General features: G+C 41.3%; 1 protein-coding gene across 1 annotated transcript in view; it reads right to left on the bottom strand.

Annotated features, from left to right (window-relative positions):
* Positions 1 to 1,905: 1,905 nt before the first annotated feature.
* nrg3a (neuregulin 3a) overlaps positions 1,906 to 16,947 on the bottom strand; it is a 315,296-nt gene continuing 300,254 nt past the window's right edge. The window contains exons 7-10 of the mRNA XM_078288565.1: positions 10,515 to 10,630; positions 8,006 to 8,191; positions 2,293 to 2,680; positions 1,906 to 2,223 (exon numbers count right to left, since the gene is read on the bottom strand). Of these exons, the coding sequence (XP_078144691.1) occupies positions 1,906 to 2,223; positions 2,293 to 2,680; positions 8,006 to 8,191; positions 10,515 to 10,630 (1,008 nt within the window). The remainder of the gene's footprint in view (positions 2,224 to 2,292; positions 2,681 to 8,005; positions 8,192 to 10,514; positions 10,631 to 16,947) is intronic.

Genomic DNA, 16,947 nt, shown 5'->3' with positions numbered 1-16,947 from the left:
ACATTTCAAAAATAGAAGACAGCTGGCATGAACAAAACGATTGCTTGCATGAAAGTCAAAGATATTGTGGTTTACTACTGAAGTTTTTTTTTTTTATTTCAAGGCTCATAACGTCAGTAGTAAGGGAGTTGTGTTTTCGTAGACAGAATCATCCGTTTTTTTTTTAAATATTGACCTGCAGGGAGCAAAATCTTTCCATAATGGATGTATAGTATTTTGGAATGAAACAATATTTTAAATTATTGATTTCTAAAGTAAAAGTTGTTTTCTGAGCAGCGTTGTGAATAGAGGGAACTACTACTTGCTATTTTTAGAGCTATTTAGAACTACTTTCATGGGTAAAAGATAAAGTACTTTGTGAATACCGGTCCCGGATTTCATTGGGCCAGTGCAGACCAGGTTGTGTGTGAAAAGGCCAAAAGGATCACTGCAGTATATCGGTGTTAACCAGAATCAATCATTATCCAGCATGCACATTTGGACAGGATGCTGTAGGGGTGTCAAAACCTTTTCTAAGCAATCAACTAAATAATAAAAAAAACACATCTTTACCAGAATTCCCACCATTTTGTCACCTTTTTGTCACCGGTAACATTTGGTTGTAAACTCATACAGAGATTCAGAAGGTCCCAATCAATAGGATACAACATAGACATTTATTTCTTGTTTCAATAACCCTGGAATCTCCCGATCCTTGTGGTCGTCCCTCCCGCCAGCCCCAGAAAGCAGCACTGTTCATTACCAACCAAGAAATGAAAAAGAAAACAAATTGCAGATGCGCCTCCATGGTGCTCATAGCCCTCTGTCCTTCCTCCATCCTTCTCTCCATCCATCCAGCCATCCAATCATTTATCCATCCACCCAGCCAGCCACACAAGAACGCACAGGAGACCTATACAGTGGTTTATGTGAGTGTGTGTGTGTGTGTGTGTGTGTGTGTGTGTGTGTGTGTATGTGTGTGAGTATCTCATTTGTAAAAAAATACATTGGATTGAAACACTGGCCAATGGGGAGTCAGCATCTGGGCTGTCTTAGGCAATCCGCTCTCCCGAACCAGACCAATTCTGTAGAAGTCCATCGCTTTTGTTTATTGTGAGTATTTACTCGTCCTCCCTCTCTCTCTTCTTCCTCTGTCCCGTCATCCATCACTGTTCCTTAGCATACAGGGAGTTACTGTCTTGTACAGTGAATCCAAGGTGTCAGTTACCATGGACGGTTGTACTGTAATTCTTGGCTGGGTAGACAGACTTTCAAAAGGCGAGAGAGGCAATAGTTTTGGAGGCTCCGTCATTGCCGGCCATTTTGACTTCTGAGTGGGCTCACAGAATGACTCGTCATGGCTCATGGATGTGTGATGGGACGTTAATTAAGGGGCTTGTATGAAGTTCCTCGGTTACAACTGAGCCAGAAACCAAAATGTGGAAGGGGGGGGTAATACAAAACAGGGAGAAGAAAAAAGAAAAATAGTTACATCATTCCTGTGTTCTTCAACTTTGTACTTGGTCACTTTTTGAATTCCATATATTTATATCCATATATATTTATATATATTTATATATTCTTTTTACAATTAAAAACACCATGGATTTGACAGACTATTTGGTTTCTTTTTGTCTAAGTAGAAGTGTTTCTCTCATTTTTGTAAATAAATGCATGTAAATATTTTTTTTCTCTTTTTCCATACTGTCAGTCGGTGTAGAGGCGGCCACTCAAGTGTTTGTATGTATCCATACAGAATGCATATCATCAGCACATAATCAGATTCTCCATGATATTACAATTTTTTTCTATTCGGCATTTCCCTTTCGTCACATAGATGCAGAAGTGTCTGCGATCTTGAGTCCAAAACACCAGAGTCTGTCAAACACTGTCAAACCAAAAGTGAATGTCCTAAATCTTGTCTTTTCATTGGCCGGTTTGGCCCAAGTCTCTGTGTGATAGATTGGGGCTGAGTAACTGGGTCTCCGTGGGTCCATTAGAGCTCAGACCCCCAGCTCCTCCTGCGTTAGGGTTCAGGAAGCAAACAGTTTCTCTGGCCTCCACCAGCGCAGCCACTGACCCACTGCCACTGTTGCTGAGCCCACCCTCCTCCTGCTTCCTATGAGCCAGAGCCAAAGCCCTGAGCTGCTCCTGCGCCTCCTCCAGCAGCAGCGCCACCTCATCCCGCTGCTGGCCGATGGCAGACGAGCAGGAAGAAGAAGAAGAAGCCGCGTCTCTCGCTCCCTCTCTCGCTCCCTCTCTCGCTCCCTCTCTCGCTCCCTCTCTCGCTCCCTCTCTCGCTCCCTCTCTCGCTCCCTCTCTCGCTCTTCCTCCGTCCTTGCGGGGCGTGGCTCCGCAGGCGACCGACGCGGCCGAGGACGCGGCCGCCGGGGCGATGCTGGTTTGCATACAAGACACCTCGTTGTCATGGTGACACTGAACGGAGGGGATGATGGGGATAGAACAAGAGCGGAACGGAGGAGGGGGGGAGTGGCTGTGGCGCCGGCCGGGCCTCCGCAGGCTGCGGGTGGCGGGATTCAGATCCTGGTGCTCGGAGGGAGCGCGCAGACCCGAACGCGCCCCCGCATGGCCGCCCCACGCCGACGAAGAAGAAGACGTCTCCATTGAAACAGGAGGTTGCATATGTAGGAAGGCATCCTGTCTGGGGTCGCTGCCGGGCTTCTCTCCCTGCATCTGGCACCTATGGAGGATGAGATCCGGGAAGGGAGAGACGGAGACAGAGAGACAGGGAAAAAGAGAATGGGAGCAAAGGTTATTTGATTGTAGAAAAACTTCCCTGCCGCAACTCATTCCACCTAGAAAAGAAGTCATTGTGTCTTTGAGTATGATTTCAACTCTAGCCTTTTCAAACGCCCACGCTGAAACGCTGGCAGAATACACAGAGGGACCGCTCTCCGCCCTTTGCCACCTCACAGGCTAACTGAGCACAGTGAGAGGGAAGGAGATGAGTCTGACATCTTTCTTTCATCTCTTTATATCCAAGTTCACACACACGCGCACACACACACACACACACACACAAAAACTCCCAAAAACCTGAGCTTCCTTATATAAGTAGGAGAGGTAACCAAAAGTTCACTTTTTGTATTATTGATTTAACCACTTGAAGTATATTACAAAATGAAGTGTTGTTTTAATGTTTAACATCTTCAAAAGCTTTGTTCTGGGACAACTGAAGTAATCAGACATCAAGTGTACTAATTGATGTTGATTTTCACCAAAGTTACCCCTGTTTTTTTGTTTTGTTTTCAAAGCCTGTCTGAGTCACTCTTGCTCAGAGACTGTTGGTACAACTGCACCTATTTAAGTTCAAATAAGCAGGTTTGAAAGACATCTAATATTGATTTTTTTAATTGATTTTTTTTTTCCTTTCTAAGAGTGACGACCCCCTCTTCTCCTCGAGTGTCATCGATGTCTCGGCCCGGCTGCATTCCGGAGCCGCGTCTCATTATCTCCGTGTAATAATTCATAATCCTCCGCAAAGGCTAGCTGCTCCGGTCGCGTCAGCATTCGACTTTCCGAGTCCCTCTCCCTTGTAACACCCTAATCACACATTTATGCTCTCCATCAAGGCGTGTAAAAATAGCGGTGGGTGGAGAAGGTGGTTTTCAGATTCAAAAGGAAATCACATCCTCGCTTTATCGCTGCAGTATTTTTTCGGGGACATGAAAATCTCACCAAAAAAAAAAAAAACGACACTGGAGATTTGGCGGGGGCCTATAGAGAGGATGCTGCGCGCGATAAGGGAGGATGATGCGAGGGTGCTAATTCCCAAGATAACATTCACAGCCAAATCTCTCTTTTGATGTGTTGAAACGGAATCAGATTGCGAAATCTATGAAGCAGAGTTCAAATATAGACCCTGCAGCTAGTGGGGCATTACAGGCAGATTGTGTGCGGCGCTGAGGTGAGATAACTGACCAGGCTTTTATCATTTACGAGGGCTCGTTACATGCACAAGCCTTAACAATCAATTCCATTTCCGAATGTATCCCATATATGCATGCTCTTAAATTCCAAGTAAGGTCCCTAAGTAATTGCGGTGTCGAGACTTGTAACACGGAGAATTGCGATAGAGAAGAATCGCATTTGTGCATTTATACATACACAAGCGCAGAAGTACACACACACCGAAGCTGTGTGTGTATCTTGTCTATCTATCTTGCATCTGCACTCCTGTCTATTTTCAAAGCCGCTATTAAGCTATCAGAGTGAAGGCTGCGTATATCTCACAAGTCAGACTTAGAGAGAGAGAGAGAGGGGAGAGAAACTGACATGCTTATCAAAAAAAATACTGGAAACAGTGAATGAAAATACACAAATGCGGCCTGTCTCTCCGTCAGCCATTTTGGAGACAGGTTTATCTTAAAATAGTGGTAACAACACAGGACGTTCTGTCTCCCTGTCAGCCATTTTGGTGAGATAACACTAGGCTTCACTAACAGGCACGAAATAGAATGAGCAACCTTTCTTTACCGCATTTTTTAGCTGTCATATGCTATCTGCACACTCCTCTATCATGTCCTCCGCTCCTCTACCTCCGTTTTTTCCCTTACTTCTGTTAAAATGGATTCAAGCTGCGTGTCTCTCTATTTCTGTCTGTCCCTCTGTCTCTCTCTGCCGTTGCGGTCAAATGTCTCCATGGCAACCCGGGCTGCCATACTATGGAAAAGGGGTTCTGTAGACTCGCTGTCTGTCCATCTGTTGCTATGTGATGCGGTGCATTAGAGAGTGAGTGAGTGAGAGAGAGTGATGCATTTCTTATTCGAATTTTCTAAATATGGTAACATAAGAAAACTTTATTTCCAAAAAAATCGAAAATTCGATACCAGATTTCTCTGCCTCTCTGGAACAAAAACTACCCTATGTACTTGGAGAGGAGGATAAATCTGCACATACACATTTAGCTTGCTGCTAAATGTTACAGAAATATATTACAATGTAGCATGCTATACTGTGTTTTCCTCTGCAGTGTTGAGTGCTTTCACTATTGTTTACATCATTTCATGCTTGAAAGCTACTGCATGTATAATGTTCTCTGTATGTATACCAAAATACTACAATGATAATAGTATTGTATACAGTTGTATCAATGTTGCCCTATGATGTTCTTCTTTTTTCTAAAAACAATGCTTTGAGATAAGATAGAAGAAGATTAGATTGCACTTTATTGATCCCCAGGGGAAATTCAGGTGCCTCAATTGGCGGAACAATGCCAAGGAATGTCAGGTACAGGAAGGTAATAAAAAAAAAGAGGTAATAAAGTAAAATAAAGGTAAAGTACATAAATATAAATGGATGGTAAATGGACTGCATTTATATATATATAAAACTATAAAACTATAAGAGACAGTACAAATAAATGCAAATAAATGAGTGAGTGACTCTGTGTGTGTGGGTGAGTGGATGAATGAAAGTGAGTGAGTGAGTGAGTGAGTGTGTGAGTGGGTGAGTGAGTGAGTGAGCGAGCAAGCGAGTGAGTGAGTGAGTGAGTGAGTGAGTGAGTGAGTGGGTGCGTGAGTGAGCGAGTGAATTAGTGAGTGAGTGAATGAGTGAGTGAGCGAGTGAGTGACTGAATGAGTGAGTGAGTAACTGAGTGAATGAGTGAGTGAGTGAGTGAGTGTGTGAGTGGGTGCGTGAGTGAGTGAGTGAGTGAATTAGTGAGTGAGTGAATGAGTGAGTGAGCGAGTGAGTAACTGATTGAGTGTAAGTAACTGAGTGAGTAATTGAGTGAGTGAGTAACTGAGTGAGTGAGTGAGTGAGTGACTGAATGAGTGAGTAACTGAATGAGTGAGTAACTGAGTGAATGAATGAGTGAGTGAGTAACTGAGTGAGTGAGTGAGTGAGTGAGTAACTGAGTGAGTAACTGAGTGACTGAATGAGTGTGAGTGAGTGAGTGACTGAATGAGTGAGTGAGTAACTGAGTGAATGAATGAGTGAGTGAGTAACTGAGTGAGTGAGTGAGTGAGTGAGTGAGTGGGTGAGTGAGTGAGTGAGTGAGTGACTGAGTGAGTGGGTGGGTGAGTGAGTGAGTGAGTGAGTGAGTGAGTGAGTGAGTGAGTAACTGAGTGAATGAATGAGTGAGTGAGTAACTGAGTGAGTGAGTGAGTGAGTGAGTGGGTGAGTGAGTGAGTGAGTGGGTGGGTGGGTGGGTGAGTGAGTGAGTGAGTGAGTGAGTGAGTGAGTGAGTAACTGAGTGAGTGAGTGAGTGAGTGAGTGAGTGAGTGAGTGAGTGAGTGAGTAACTGAGTGAGTGAGTGAGTGAGTGAGTGAGTGAGTGAGTGAGTGAATGAGTGAGTGGGTGGGTGAGTGAGCTTGACTGCCTACCTGTCTGCCTGTCCCTGTTTGTCTGCATATCTAAATATACTCTTTTCTTCTGTATATGTGATTTATGCGTGTGTGCAGAGTGTTTGTCCAACCGTGTGTCTCTCCTCTTCCCTCTTCTATTAGTATGTATATAGGTCATGTGGAGCTTTATCCTGAGCGCAGACCACTGAGACCTTTACGTTTGAAGTGAGGCTTGCCGGTACAGGTGAGCAAAGTACTGACCCCCCCCCCAAAAAATGGGTCAAAGCACAGATCCTCTCTGTGTTGAATATATTTTCTGCTAATCAGACGCATCTCCTCAGCTGCTGTGCCGTGCAGTTTTGTCAGCACTCCACGACTGGGGCTGAGCTCCCAAAAAACCCACTGAGGAGTCCAGTAAATGTCGTGTTACCCTAGTGTGTTAGATTTGAAACTGTTAAGAAACCGTGAACCATGCTTGGCTTTGATTGTTGATCTGCCCGCTAAGCCCCCACTTAGCCATTAAAAAGCTGAGAATCAGAATTTAGCAGAGGGATAACAAGACGTTGAGAGACAGAGGGGGAGAGCGAGACGCGCAGCCTGTATCCTGTAAAAGCGCAAGCACCAGGCGAAGCGTTTCCTTTGAACTGATGCCATTGCACTGCAGATCACAACATAACGTGACCTTGTTTTTATCTTTGCTCAGCAGATTGGAAAACAAAGAGAGACGGGTAGTGGGGGAGGTTCAAAACAAAAAAAAAGTGCAGTAAGTCCTTTTTTCCTGAAGAAAAAAAAACCCCAACAGAATTGGCTTTGAAATTTCCACTCTTGAAATGAAATCCAAAGCTTTGTCCGTGGCAGGGCTGCGTTTTTCAGTTAGTGGCTTTCATTGAAATGACTCGATATATAGAGGTGCAGAGCAAGGGAGAAGAAAGGAGTCAGAGAGAGAGAGAGAGAGAGAGAGAGAGAGAGAGAGAGAGAGAGAGAGAGAGAGGGAGGAGGTAAGCAGCTCTAAGCCCATGTTCCCACTCAAGAGCCTCATGGCCTTGGATTTCATCTAAACTTTTATCTTAAAAGCATTTTTCATAATTGCATGCTCCCCTGATTTGTAATAGACTTCAAGTAACAAGTCCTGTCTATTCGCTTCGGTATTTTAAGAGCTTGTGAATAAGTTCCAGTTTCCTGCATTGTACATGTCCTGAATTAAAGCTCATCTGTGAAGGTTTGTTGAATATTGCATTGATAAAAGATTAGTACTTACATGTGGATTTCAGCTTACATTTCAAGGATCAAATGTGACTGAATTTTCTATAGCTGAAGCTTCCGGGCTGATTTGTTTCATTAAAACTAAAATAACAACCAACTAAAATAAAATGGATGTAGAGATGTAATGCAGTGACACATTCCTGGACACGGGAATTGGTTTTGAAAAAAAAAAAGATATCAAAAGGGAATGCTATATATATCTCTCTGAATCTTGCAATGACTTTTTGTCAATGATGAAGTTGAAGTGGATAACAAATTCCAACATTACATTTCATAGCAAAAACACATTAAAACTTTTGTGATTAGCTGTCAGCTGCTGCCAGCGTCTGAACAGAGGAATCTGTCAGTCATCCGGAGAAAGAAAAATGAAAAGAAAAACCAAGACAAAGGTTTGACTTTCTGTCAAGAGGCAAATTATTTGTTTTGTATGGGCCTTATAAATGTGATGTCCTCACCCCCTCTGTGCTTCAGCCTCCTTCTCAGATGACTCTACTTCCTGGAGGTGTTGGTAGGCGGGGCCTGAATATTTGGAGCCTCCGATTGGATTCAGCCTTCCTCTGGGTATGGGCGGGGTCCTGCGAGGAGCCGACCAATGGGCCGCCCGGGTTCTCTGGTCCGGGCTGTGGGACAAGGAACCACTTCTGGGAAAAAAAAGGAGTCAGGAGTTCAGAATTAATTTTGTAATTTTAGTAGTATAAGCAGTTAAAACAATCATTTCTGAACTGCAAAAAGAGGAAGTTAAGGGGAACAAAGTAAGTGTGTCCTTCACTGGAAACACCTCTGGTTAGTTACAGTAGGTTTATGTATTTTGACCACATTTTTCAATAGTCAAAATGGCTGCTATATGGCTTTAATTCCTACATTAAGGCGGCGGCATCATAGTAATTGAAAGATGTGGTGCTGACAGTGGCCTTATCTGCTCTTTCATTTGAACACAATCTCTTTAAAGAGATTATGGAGCCAGAAAAGGTATAAGCAGGTTTTCACTTACTTTACTGAAGTGCAAAAATGTCCTTGTCATTGAAGTGCCGCTTCAATCTATCATATTTTGGTTTTTAATTCAATTTTTTAGTCATGATTTCAATATGCTTTTGGTACTAAATAGGTTTCATCAAGAGATTTTTGCCCAAAATACCACTTACACCGTTCTGGCCCCAAGCCTTCATTCATATTCAACTCTGTTTTCAGGAAATTGCCTTTAAAAATGGGAATTCTCTCTCGCCATTTTAACTGTAAGCCCTGCTTACAGTTGGCAGCGTTGGCGGAGTGCTGTACAAAGGCTTGTTTCCTCAACATGGAATTAGCCTCAACCAGTTTCTCTCTGGTTATTTTGGACCATGATATCCCACTATACACTTTGCTTTGCTGACAATAGTTTCCAAATCCCTGCCTGAGCTGATGCAACAGCAAACAAATAAACCCTGATCACCCACTGAGGATGTCACTTGTGGAATGGGCAAATGACTGCCAGCTCAATAATCTTGCAATCAGCTCAAGCCTCAGAAAGAGCGGGGGAGAGAAGAAGAAAGAAAAGTCTTGCAGGAGTTTAGCCAAAAGGTTAGAGATGTGACTGGAAAGTCGTGAGTTCGTATCTGTGGACCGGCTGTGAAAATCTTCTCTCATCTATTGTCGAGATCCCTTTGAACAAGGTGCTTAACCCCCAGCTGCTGCAGTGGAGTTGCTTAGTAGTCAGCAGTAGAAAACTGTGGTTGTACTGGGAAGTTCCCAGGTGAGTGTGTGTAACTGAATGACTATGAAAACGATCGCTGCCAAAAAAATATGTGCTCACTTTCCCATGAATATAAAAGTAATGGTATTGCGTTCAAATTAAAGCCCAAATCTCTCCCCCTCTCTTTCTCTCTCTCCCTCTCTCCATATCTTTTTCTGTCTTACACGCACGCGCACACATACACACACACACACACACAAACCTGGGTCAGAGGTCAATATACGCTACCAGTCAAAAGTTTGGACACACCTGATTGAATGTACTATATGTTTTTCATTCTCTTAAAGCCATTTTGATCTAAAGGCTTATGGCTTAAATGCTTGAAATTTGTTTCTTAGACAAATATAAATAGTGAAATTGATGCCTATGTATGAATTTCTTTCCAAAGTCTTTGCCTTAAGAATCTAAAATATAAGAAATGATTGTGATTGATTTGTTTAACAAATTTTTGGTCACTGCACAATTCCATTTGTGTTATTTCATAGTTTTGATGCCTTTGCTATTATTCTGAAATGTGAAACATGGTAAAAATGAATGACTGGTAGTGTGCCACTGACACAAAATGACCACACTTACAGTAAATGAAATTCCCAAGAGCTTATCCCAGCTATAACAGAATGCCAGTAGATGTGTAAGCAAAGACACATGCTTGAGTTGAGTTGTACTACTGTACAAACCTTCTGTTTGGCTCAGTTCTGTGAATGTGTGTGTACTGAAATAGAAAATCCCATCTTGGCAAAGTTAAGTTGTGAATAATAACTCTCACAACCAGCCACTTGTGTGTGTGTGTTGCAGTGTATTGCTGCTGATTAGAAGCCACGACATGCCAAGGCCCAGCCAGCTCAACACACCACTAACCGATGTGGGGAAACAGCTTATTGGGATTTACACGTCTGCACTGGCTCATAAATCCATGCACAACTGGGTATAATTTTATCTCTGTCCCATCTCCTCTGTGTTCATGACTGTTACAGATATGCTTATTAACATGTTTATAGCTCTAATTATAATTACTATCATTCTTCCATAAATCAACAATTAGCTTTGGCTGCACTATAATGTGGATAATTCAATTTCTCTCTTCACTGCGTCCCAGCTGATTATGGGAAGGGACACTGAAGTTGCATATTGTTGTAGTAATCAGCATTATTACTGTCTCATACAGTGAATGGATGTGGATACTGGATTGTGTGTGTGTGTGTGTGTGTATGTGTGTGCGCGTGCCAATGTCATACCTGTGATGTTTCGCTGTGCCTCTGGAGCAGTTGGAGGGCGTGTTGGTAATGTTGCAGTGTGCAAAGCTGGATTCACAAACTGTGCCGTCGCGTGACTGAGACGACCGCTTACAGTACTGCAAGAACACACAAGAACAGCAAAAACAACAAAGACATTTCACTTTTGCTGCAGTTACCATGTTAGGAATGCTTCAGATAACAAATTGCAAATTGATTCCAATATTGCTACATTGACTGTGAAATATACTTTCAATAAATAGCACATCATGTAATGTAAAATGTATCTTCCCACTGAGCATGAACATTTTTCTTCTTTCTTAGCCAGGGATTGGAGATACCAGCCTCACTTGGTCTCACACATTTTCCTAATAGCCTCAGTGTGGGGAGCGCCTATTACGTTGACTTGTGGGAACTGATTGCATTAAATGGATTTAAATTGCGTCTATTTCTGTCTATTCCACCTCCCTCAACACCATTTTGCTGCGTTGAGGATTGAGGTAAATGTTACAGTGTGTTGTGCGGCGGGAGGCTGCTGATGGCTTGATAACATGGAGAGCGTGGAGGCTTCGCAGTTGCGTCACAAACTTTCTGGCAACCACAGGGAGGGGAGCCATCATGGAGGTCCATGTGCGCAAAGAACGGCTAAATATAGGTGGCAGCTGAGCAACTGACATAATCTATACACAAATTTGATCAAATTTCTCAGTGCTGAAATGATCAGATCTCAGTCAAAAAACGGCACAGAAATTACCCAAGTCTACTGAATACTGTGGAGATGATAAAGTTTTACATTTACAAATGTAATCAGCTCATTGACCGAGAGCTCACGACCTCCAATATGGCGGCCAGAAGATGCATTTTGTCACCTGAAAACCCTCTGTAGAAGGAATTTGGCCTCTTGCCAATTCATTATTTCACCCAAAGCACTGAAATAATAAATTGATAACCACTGAAGCAGCCCTATTCAGTTTTTGGCTAATCTGATGAGATTATTATTGAGGCATAAATTATTTAAATGTTTTAAATGTGGGGGTTTGTGGTAGCAACCTTTGGCGCAAAGCATGCATGCACATCGTTTGAGTCTGGCTCACAACCTTCGTTACATATCATCCCTGCTCTCTGTCCTATATATTATCTGTCACTCAGGCTTTTCAAAAGTTGGATCTATCACAGAGGAATCCTTGATTACTAAAACTGTGCACACAATGCACAGTTTTGTATTGTGGGCCTGTGATAGGCCTATGATTATGTCTCTATTTATTGTATCTTACCTATTTAATCAATGTTTAGACTGATGGAATAAATGTTTTAGGACCATTTAGTAGTACATTTTAGGGTCTTAGGTTAGTCTTAGGTGTTTTGTAGGTTGTAAATGTTATTGTATAATACATGCACTTTTTCAAATCTAAACGTGTTAGTAAACAAATATTTTAAATACTATCTGCTTAGTGTCTGGGCCCCTATTCTCAAGCTTCAGATAGCTTATCAGGGTGTCCCATTTCACATATCTCCATTACGTCTCACATGATTGTACTTGTATTTTAACTGATTTGTGAATAAAACTAAACTGAACTGAACTGAACTGATATCAAGAAATGTTGGGTTAAAATGGAGAATGTAGACAACATATACAGAGACAGAGAATAGAGTATCACAAAACATTGTATACCCATGTATAGACTTCCTGAGTTCATCACACTAAATGGTCATTATTAGTGACCAGCTCTGTCCTTCATAGTGGCAGGAAGCAGGAAGTTGTGGGTCTGAAGCCTGAAGAATTGTTCCATGGATGTTCAGGTGGTTTAGATCCCCGCCTCTTGAACCACATTGTGTCCCCACTGGCCTCGTTTCCTCTCATGCCTCCCTACTCTGTCTCCCTCTCAAGTTTCCAGCTGACTAAATTAATAAATAACTCTCTTTTTTTTTTTTATTTGTTAAAGAATTGTTCAATGAGCCTGCAGATAAAGACACGTTCCACAGTATCCGCTGTTCACCTGAGGGAAAGTAAATTCTTGCAGCATTTATCTCTAGAATTAAAAGGAAGTGAGGAAGTGACCTTGGTGTCTTCTAGCCAGCTCTATCACATGTCTCTTTTTTCATCTCTTTATGGCTTCCTATCCCTTTTGAGTCTCTTTCTCATCCATATTGATCCTTCCTTTGTCCTCTCTCCTTCCCTCGTTCTTTATCGTAGCCTTCATGGCATGATGTCTAAATCAGCACAGGCATGGTGCTACCTATAGGTCCCAGGTTTTCCCTTTTAGATGTCTTCATCTCGGTCCTCATTTCTTTGTACTTAAATATGCGATGGAACAAAGCCCCTCTTTGATTCTGTGCTTCACAATACGGTTGACAGAGCAGACTTTCTCAGTAGCTAAGATTTGCTGTGGTCTTTTCAAAAGAACACATGACAGCAAAAGCATTCTATACTTTAAACTTTGAAAGCCTTAAAGATTTAAAGAGAGAGGTCCCAGTTTGAATTTGTCAGGATGAGACATAGCATTGATTGCAACCTGAGGTAAGGGAGATCTATTTTTGTGCTGTTTTGTGCTAGAAACTACTTTTATGCTTTTTTCTTTTTTCTTTGGTGTCTGACGAACAGAGCGGTCGCTGACGCAGTCCCTCATGAGGACCCTCTGCAGGACACCAGCCTCATTAGCCTCACACACGCCGTCTTGGTTGTGTCATCATTCAGAAGTTTGCAGGCTAATTTGTCCTTATATAAAACCATGACACATTTTCATTCAAAGGTTAAACTTCATATTTTGGATTGACATCTCCATTGAAGCAGAAATATAGATGATTAGAGACGAGCGCTTTCTGTAAGAATAATATGTGTTCTCATCCTGGGTGTTTCTCATGTTGGAAGCAGCTTGTGTTCTGCTGGCAAAAAGCCCAATTTAAATTTTACTCAGGCAAACCCAGAGTGTGGCTTCATTGATTTCTCAGGGAAAATACAGAGTGATATTAAAACCTGGCCATCATAATTATATGTGTATCATAACTGTTAAACTGTTAAACTACATGGTACTGTTTGTTATGGAAGCCCACTCCCACCACTCAATAAAATAAAAAACGACTCAATTCTGACTTTATATCTCAGAATTCTGACTTTATTTCTCAGAATTCTGACTTTATTTCTCAGAATTCTGACTTTATTTCTCGGAATTAGTTTTTTAATTGTATTGAGTGGCGGGAATGGGCTTCCATAGTTTGTCTTAAATACTATGTGAGAGTTATATTATTTCATTAATTGTTATTTACATTTGTTATTTAAATGAGTATCGAATTGAACCTATTTTATCCTATTTTGAGTGTGAAAGACGTTTTTAAAATAAATAGAACTACCAAGACCGTGACAAAAACATGGCTTGGAAAACATGGCTTTAAATCAACTGTACATTGAGTAAAATTTCAACAGAAGGAAAGATTCACACATACTAAACTGCTGCACATCCAGTATATTTGAGCAAGTGAACAGCAGAATCCACCGCCACCCCATCTCTCAGATCTCAATCAAACCGTTGTGTCTTCCAATTTATCCTCCAATCACCATCTGTGCTTTGATTACTAAAATCTCCCTCATCTCCACTCACTGATGTTCTGACACCACATCCATGTTAAAAATGAGCTGCTAATTAACGCAAAGGCTTCCAGCGAGCACTAGTTCATTATTCTGACTGTGATAAAAGTGAAAATATGAAGTTTAACAAGGGAACAATACGCTAGTGACCTAACAAAGTGGGCTACAATAATTCAAACAGAGAAGGATCAGTTAACACTCGGTTGCACTGCTAATTAATTCATGATTAAGAGGAAATGGATGGGTGTATAATTGCCCCTTCAATGTCCGGGTTCATTGACTTAACAGCGCAAGTTACATCTTATGTTTAACTTGTTCAGCTGTTACACACTGCTTGAGGAGGGAATGTATCTCCAAATCCGCTAATACTGAATATCTGCAGAGGAGTGTCCATTTTGTTTCTGTTTGGACTCAGAATTAGGCCTTTAAAAATTGCTCTGGGATAAAACTGGAATCCGTGAGCACGCGTCACACAGTTGACTGTTTATAGAGGCCATCAATATGAATTTCATGTTTTCTTGCACAGCTTCAGGGGAAGAAACTCTGGTCTTTATCTCCATAAATGTGTGGTTATACAACAGGCAAAAGTAATTGTCTCTTTGACAGTGACTTGACGCCTAGTGTGGACATTTGTGGCACTGAGGGAGCGTATAACGGCATATATTAATGGATGTGCGCAGGTGTGTGTGTGTAGGTGTAACTGTGTGAGTGTGTGAGTGTGTGTGTGTGTGCTGTAATGGATGTTTTAATCTCCGAGATAGGGACTAGCATACATTTTAGTCCGCCGCTGGCACTGAGGTTTTTTTCTCTGACAGACCATCCGGAGGGAACCAGGAGGTGATTTTTATGATTTGCGCAGAGATGCTGGCATCAGTAATACAGCTTCACAGCATTATAAACGCACACTACATGCACACACACACGCACACACACACACACACACACACACACACACACTACAGACTGAGATCTAAGCTTAAGAGTAGCATGGAGCAGATAGGCACGGGATGGCCTTGTCCATAATAGAAACAGTGTAGTTGTAATTATATGATCGGGGAATGGCAGACAGGCTTTCTGGAGCACCTGTTGAATTCCTGATGGGGTGGTAAAACCTGACTGATGTAGAGAGAGCAGCTCACTCAAAGTCGCTGCCTAGTTCACCGCTTAATCAAATAATTCCTCCAAAGGGCCCTGCGGTGATAATCAGAAGTGCTCATTCTCCATAACTGGCCACTGCAGGATCGTTTTGCTGCCCTCTTGGTGAGTCGCACCACTTTGTGAGGTGTTTATCTATACAAGGATATGGGCCAGTGCAAGGTGTGCAGCATCGCTTCCCAAAGTGAAAGCGAATGAGAAGAACAGATTCCCAAAATTCTGAGGAAATGCGGGTGAAAAAGTAAAGATCAGCTTTTAGCTTTAGTAGTTTTGAGTCTTTTGAGACCAGTCTTTGAGATTTAATGGAAGTGATGTCCAGAAATTAAATAGAAATGTAAAAAAACAAAGCAGAAAGTCACTGTGAGGTAGGCATGCCTCATATTATTGTTTTTTTGTGCAACAACTATATGCTTGCTATCAGCTGGCACTGATGCGGTGTGTCTGTGTTATTTATGTGTGCTGATGAAACTCCATTGACCCTGCGCTTGTTGCTCTGTGTTCTGAAATTTTGGTAATTGATTGCCTGCAGACAGAAATCAATGTGAATCTGTGGGCGTAGGCACAAAATAAACAAATAGAATGCATTTGCATAAGTTCCCAAAAGGCTCTTCTGGAATGAAATAAATAAAACAAGATTTAAAAGCAACATTTATAGACTAAAGATCAGCCAAGCTTGTTTTTCTAAACAATAGATTCTGTAGAGTCTGTAAACAATAATCAGTAATTCATGAGTCTAATGCTAATAGAGCAATTAGACAAATAAGAGCCACAAGGAATCGTTTTGAATTGTGTTCTGTTGTGTTGTGGTGTGTTTCTATTCTATTCTATTCTATTCTATTCTATTCCAGTAATTTGACTATTTATATATTCTACATTCCCTTTCCCTTTCTCTAATCACATACAAGAAATTCAATATTACTTTATTGTCAGATTTCTAAAATTTGTTTCAGGTCACCACAATCTCTATGATGAAAATAATACAATACAAATAGACATGCTTTTAACCTATGATGTCTCAATTTTCAGCCCACACACCTTGTAACTACAGGGAACAAGCACCAATAACATTGTTTTGTCCCCCTGTAATTATGTTACTGTACTCTGTAATTATTTAAGTATGCGGTAATAACGAAAATAGTTACACCATAACTACCTTATAAGTCTCTCATAATTACAAAATTACGGAATTATTAAATTGTTACTCCCAATTTCTTCTGTAATTAGCGGGCTGTAATCTAAATCGTTATCACATTTTTTAATCAGAAATTCATAGCAATGAATGAATTAGTTGCTGATTAGTACAATTTAGGCCAATAAAATGTAAACAAAATAAGAAAGGCTTTAAATAAGATAACAAAAACATTTTATAGAATTATAAAGATAACTGTAAACATCACCACTAAGCACACCTAGTCTTGTTTGTAAATAAAGTTTATTGCATTTCTCCGTTTTGGATTTTCAGATTTTTGTGAGCACAGTCTTAGGGTTTTCCAGTAAGCGTGAAAACCACATTTGACATTTTATCCATCGTATCACAATTTCTCAGATACAGATGTGTACTGTATACTTAAATCCTCCTTTCATGCAAGGGTGAATGCTAGTAATTGTCTCTATTTCATGCAAATTGAGTCCCAGATGTATGAATTTCATGACTTTTACCACACATTGTTTATCTTTTGTATATTTTAGTTTATGACG

Source organism: Centroberyx gerrardi, chromosome 15 (assembly GCF_048128805.1).
Source record: "Centroberyx gerrardi isolate f3 chromosome 15, fCenGer3.hap1.cur.20231027, whole genome shotgun sequence".
NCBI lineage: Eukaryota > Metazoa > Chordata > Actinopteri > Beryciformes > Berycidae > Centroberyx > Centroberyx gerrardi.
Note: the sequence above shows the minus strand (reverse complement) of the source record. Positions and strands in the feature narration are given on the sequence as shown.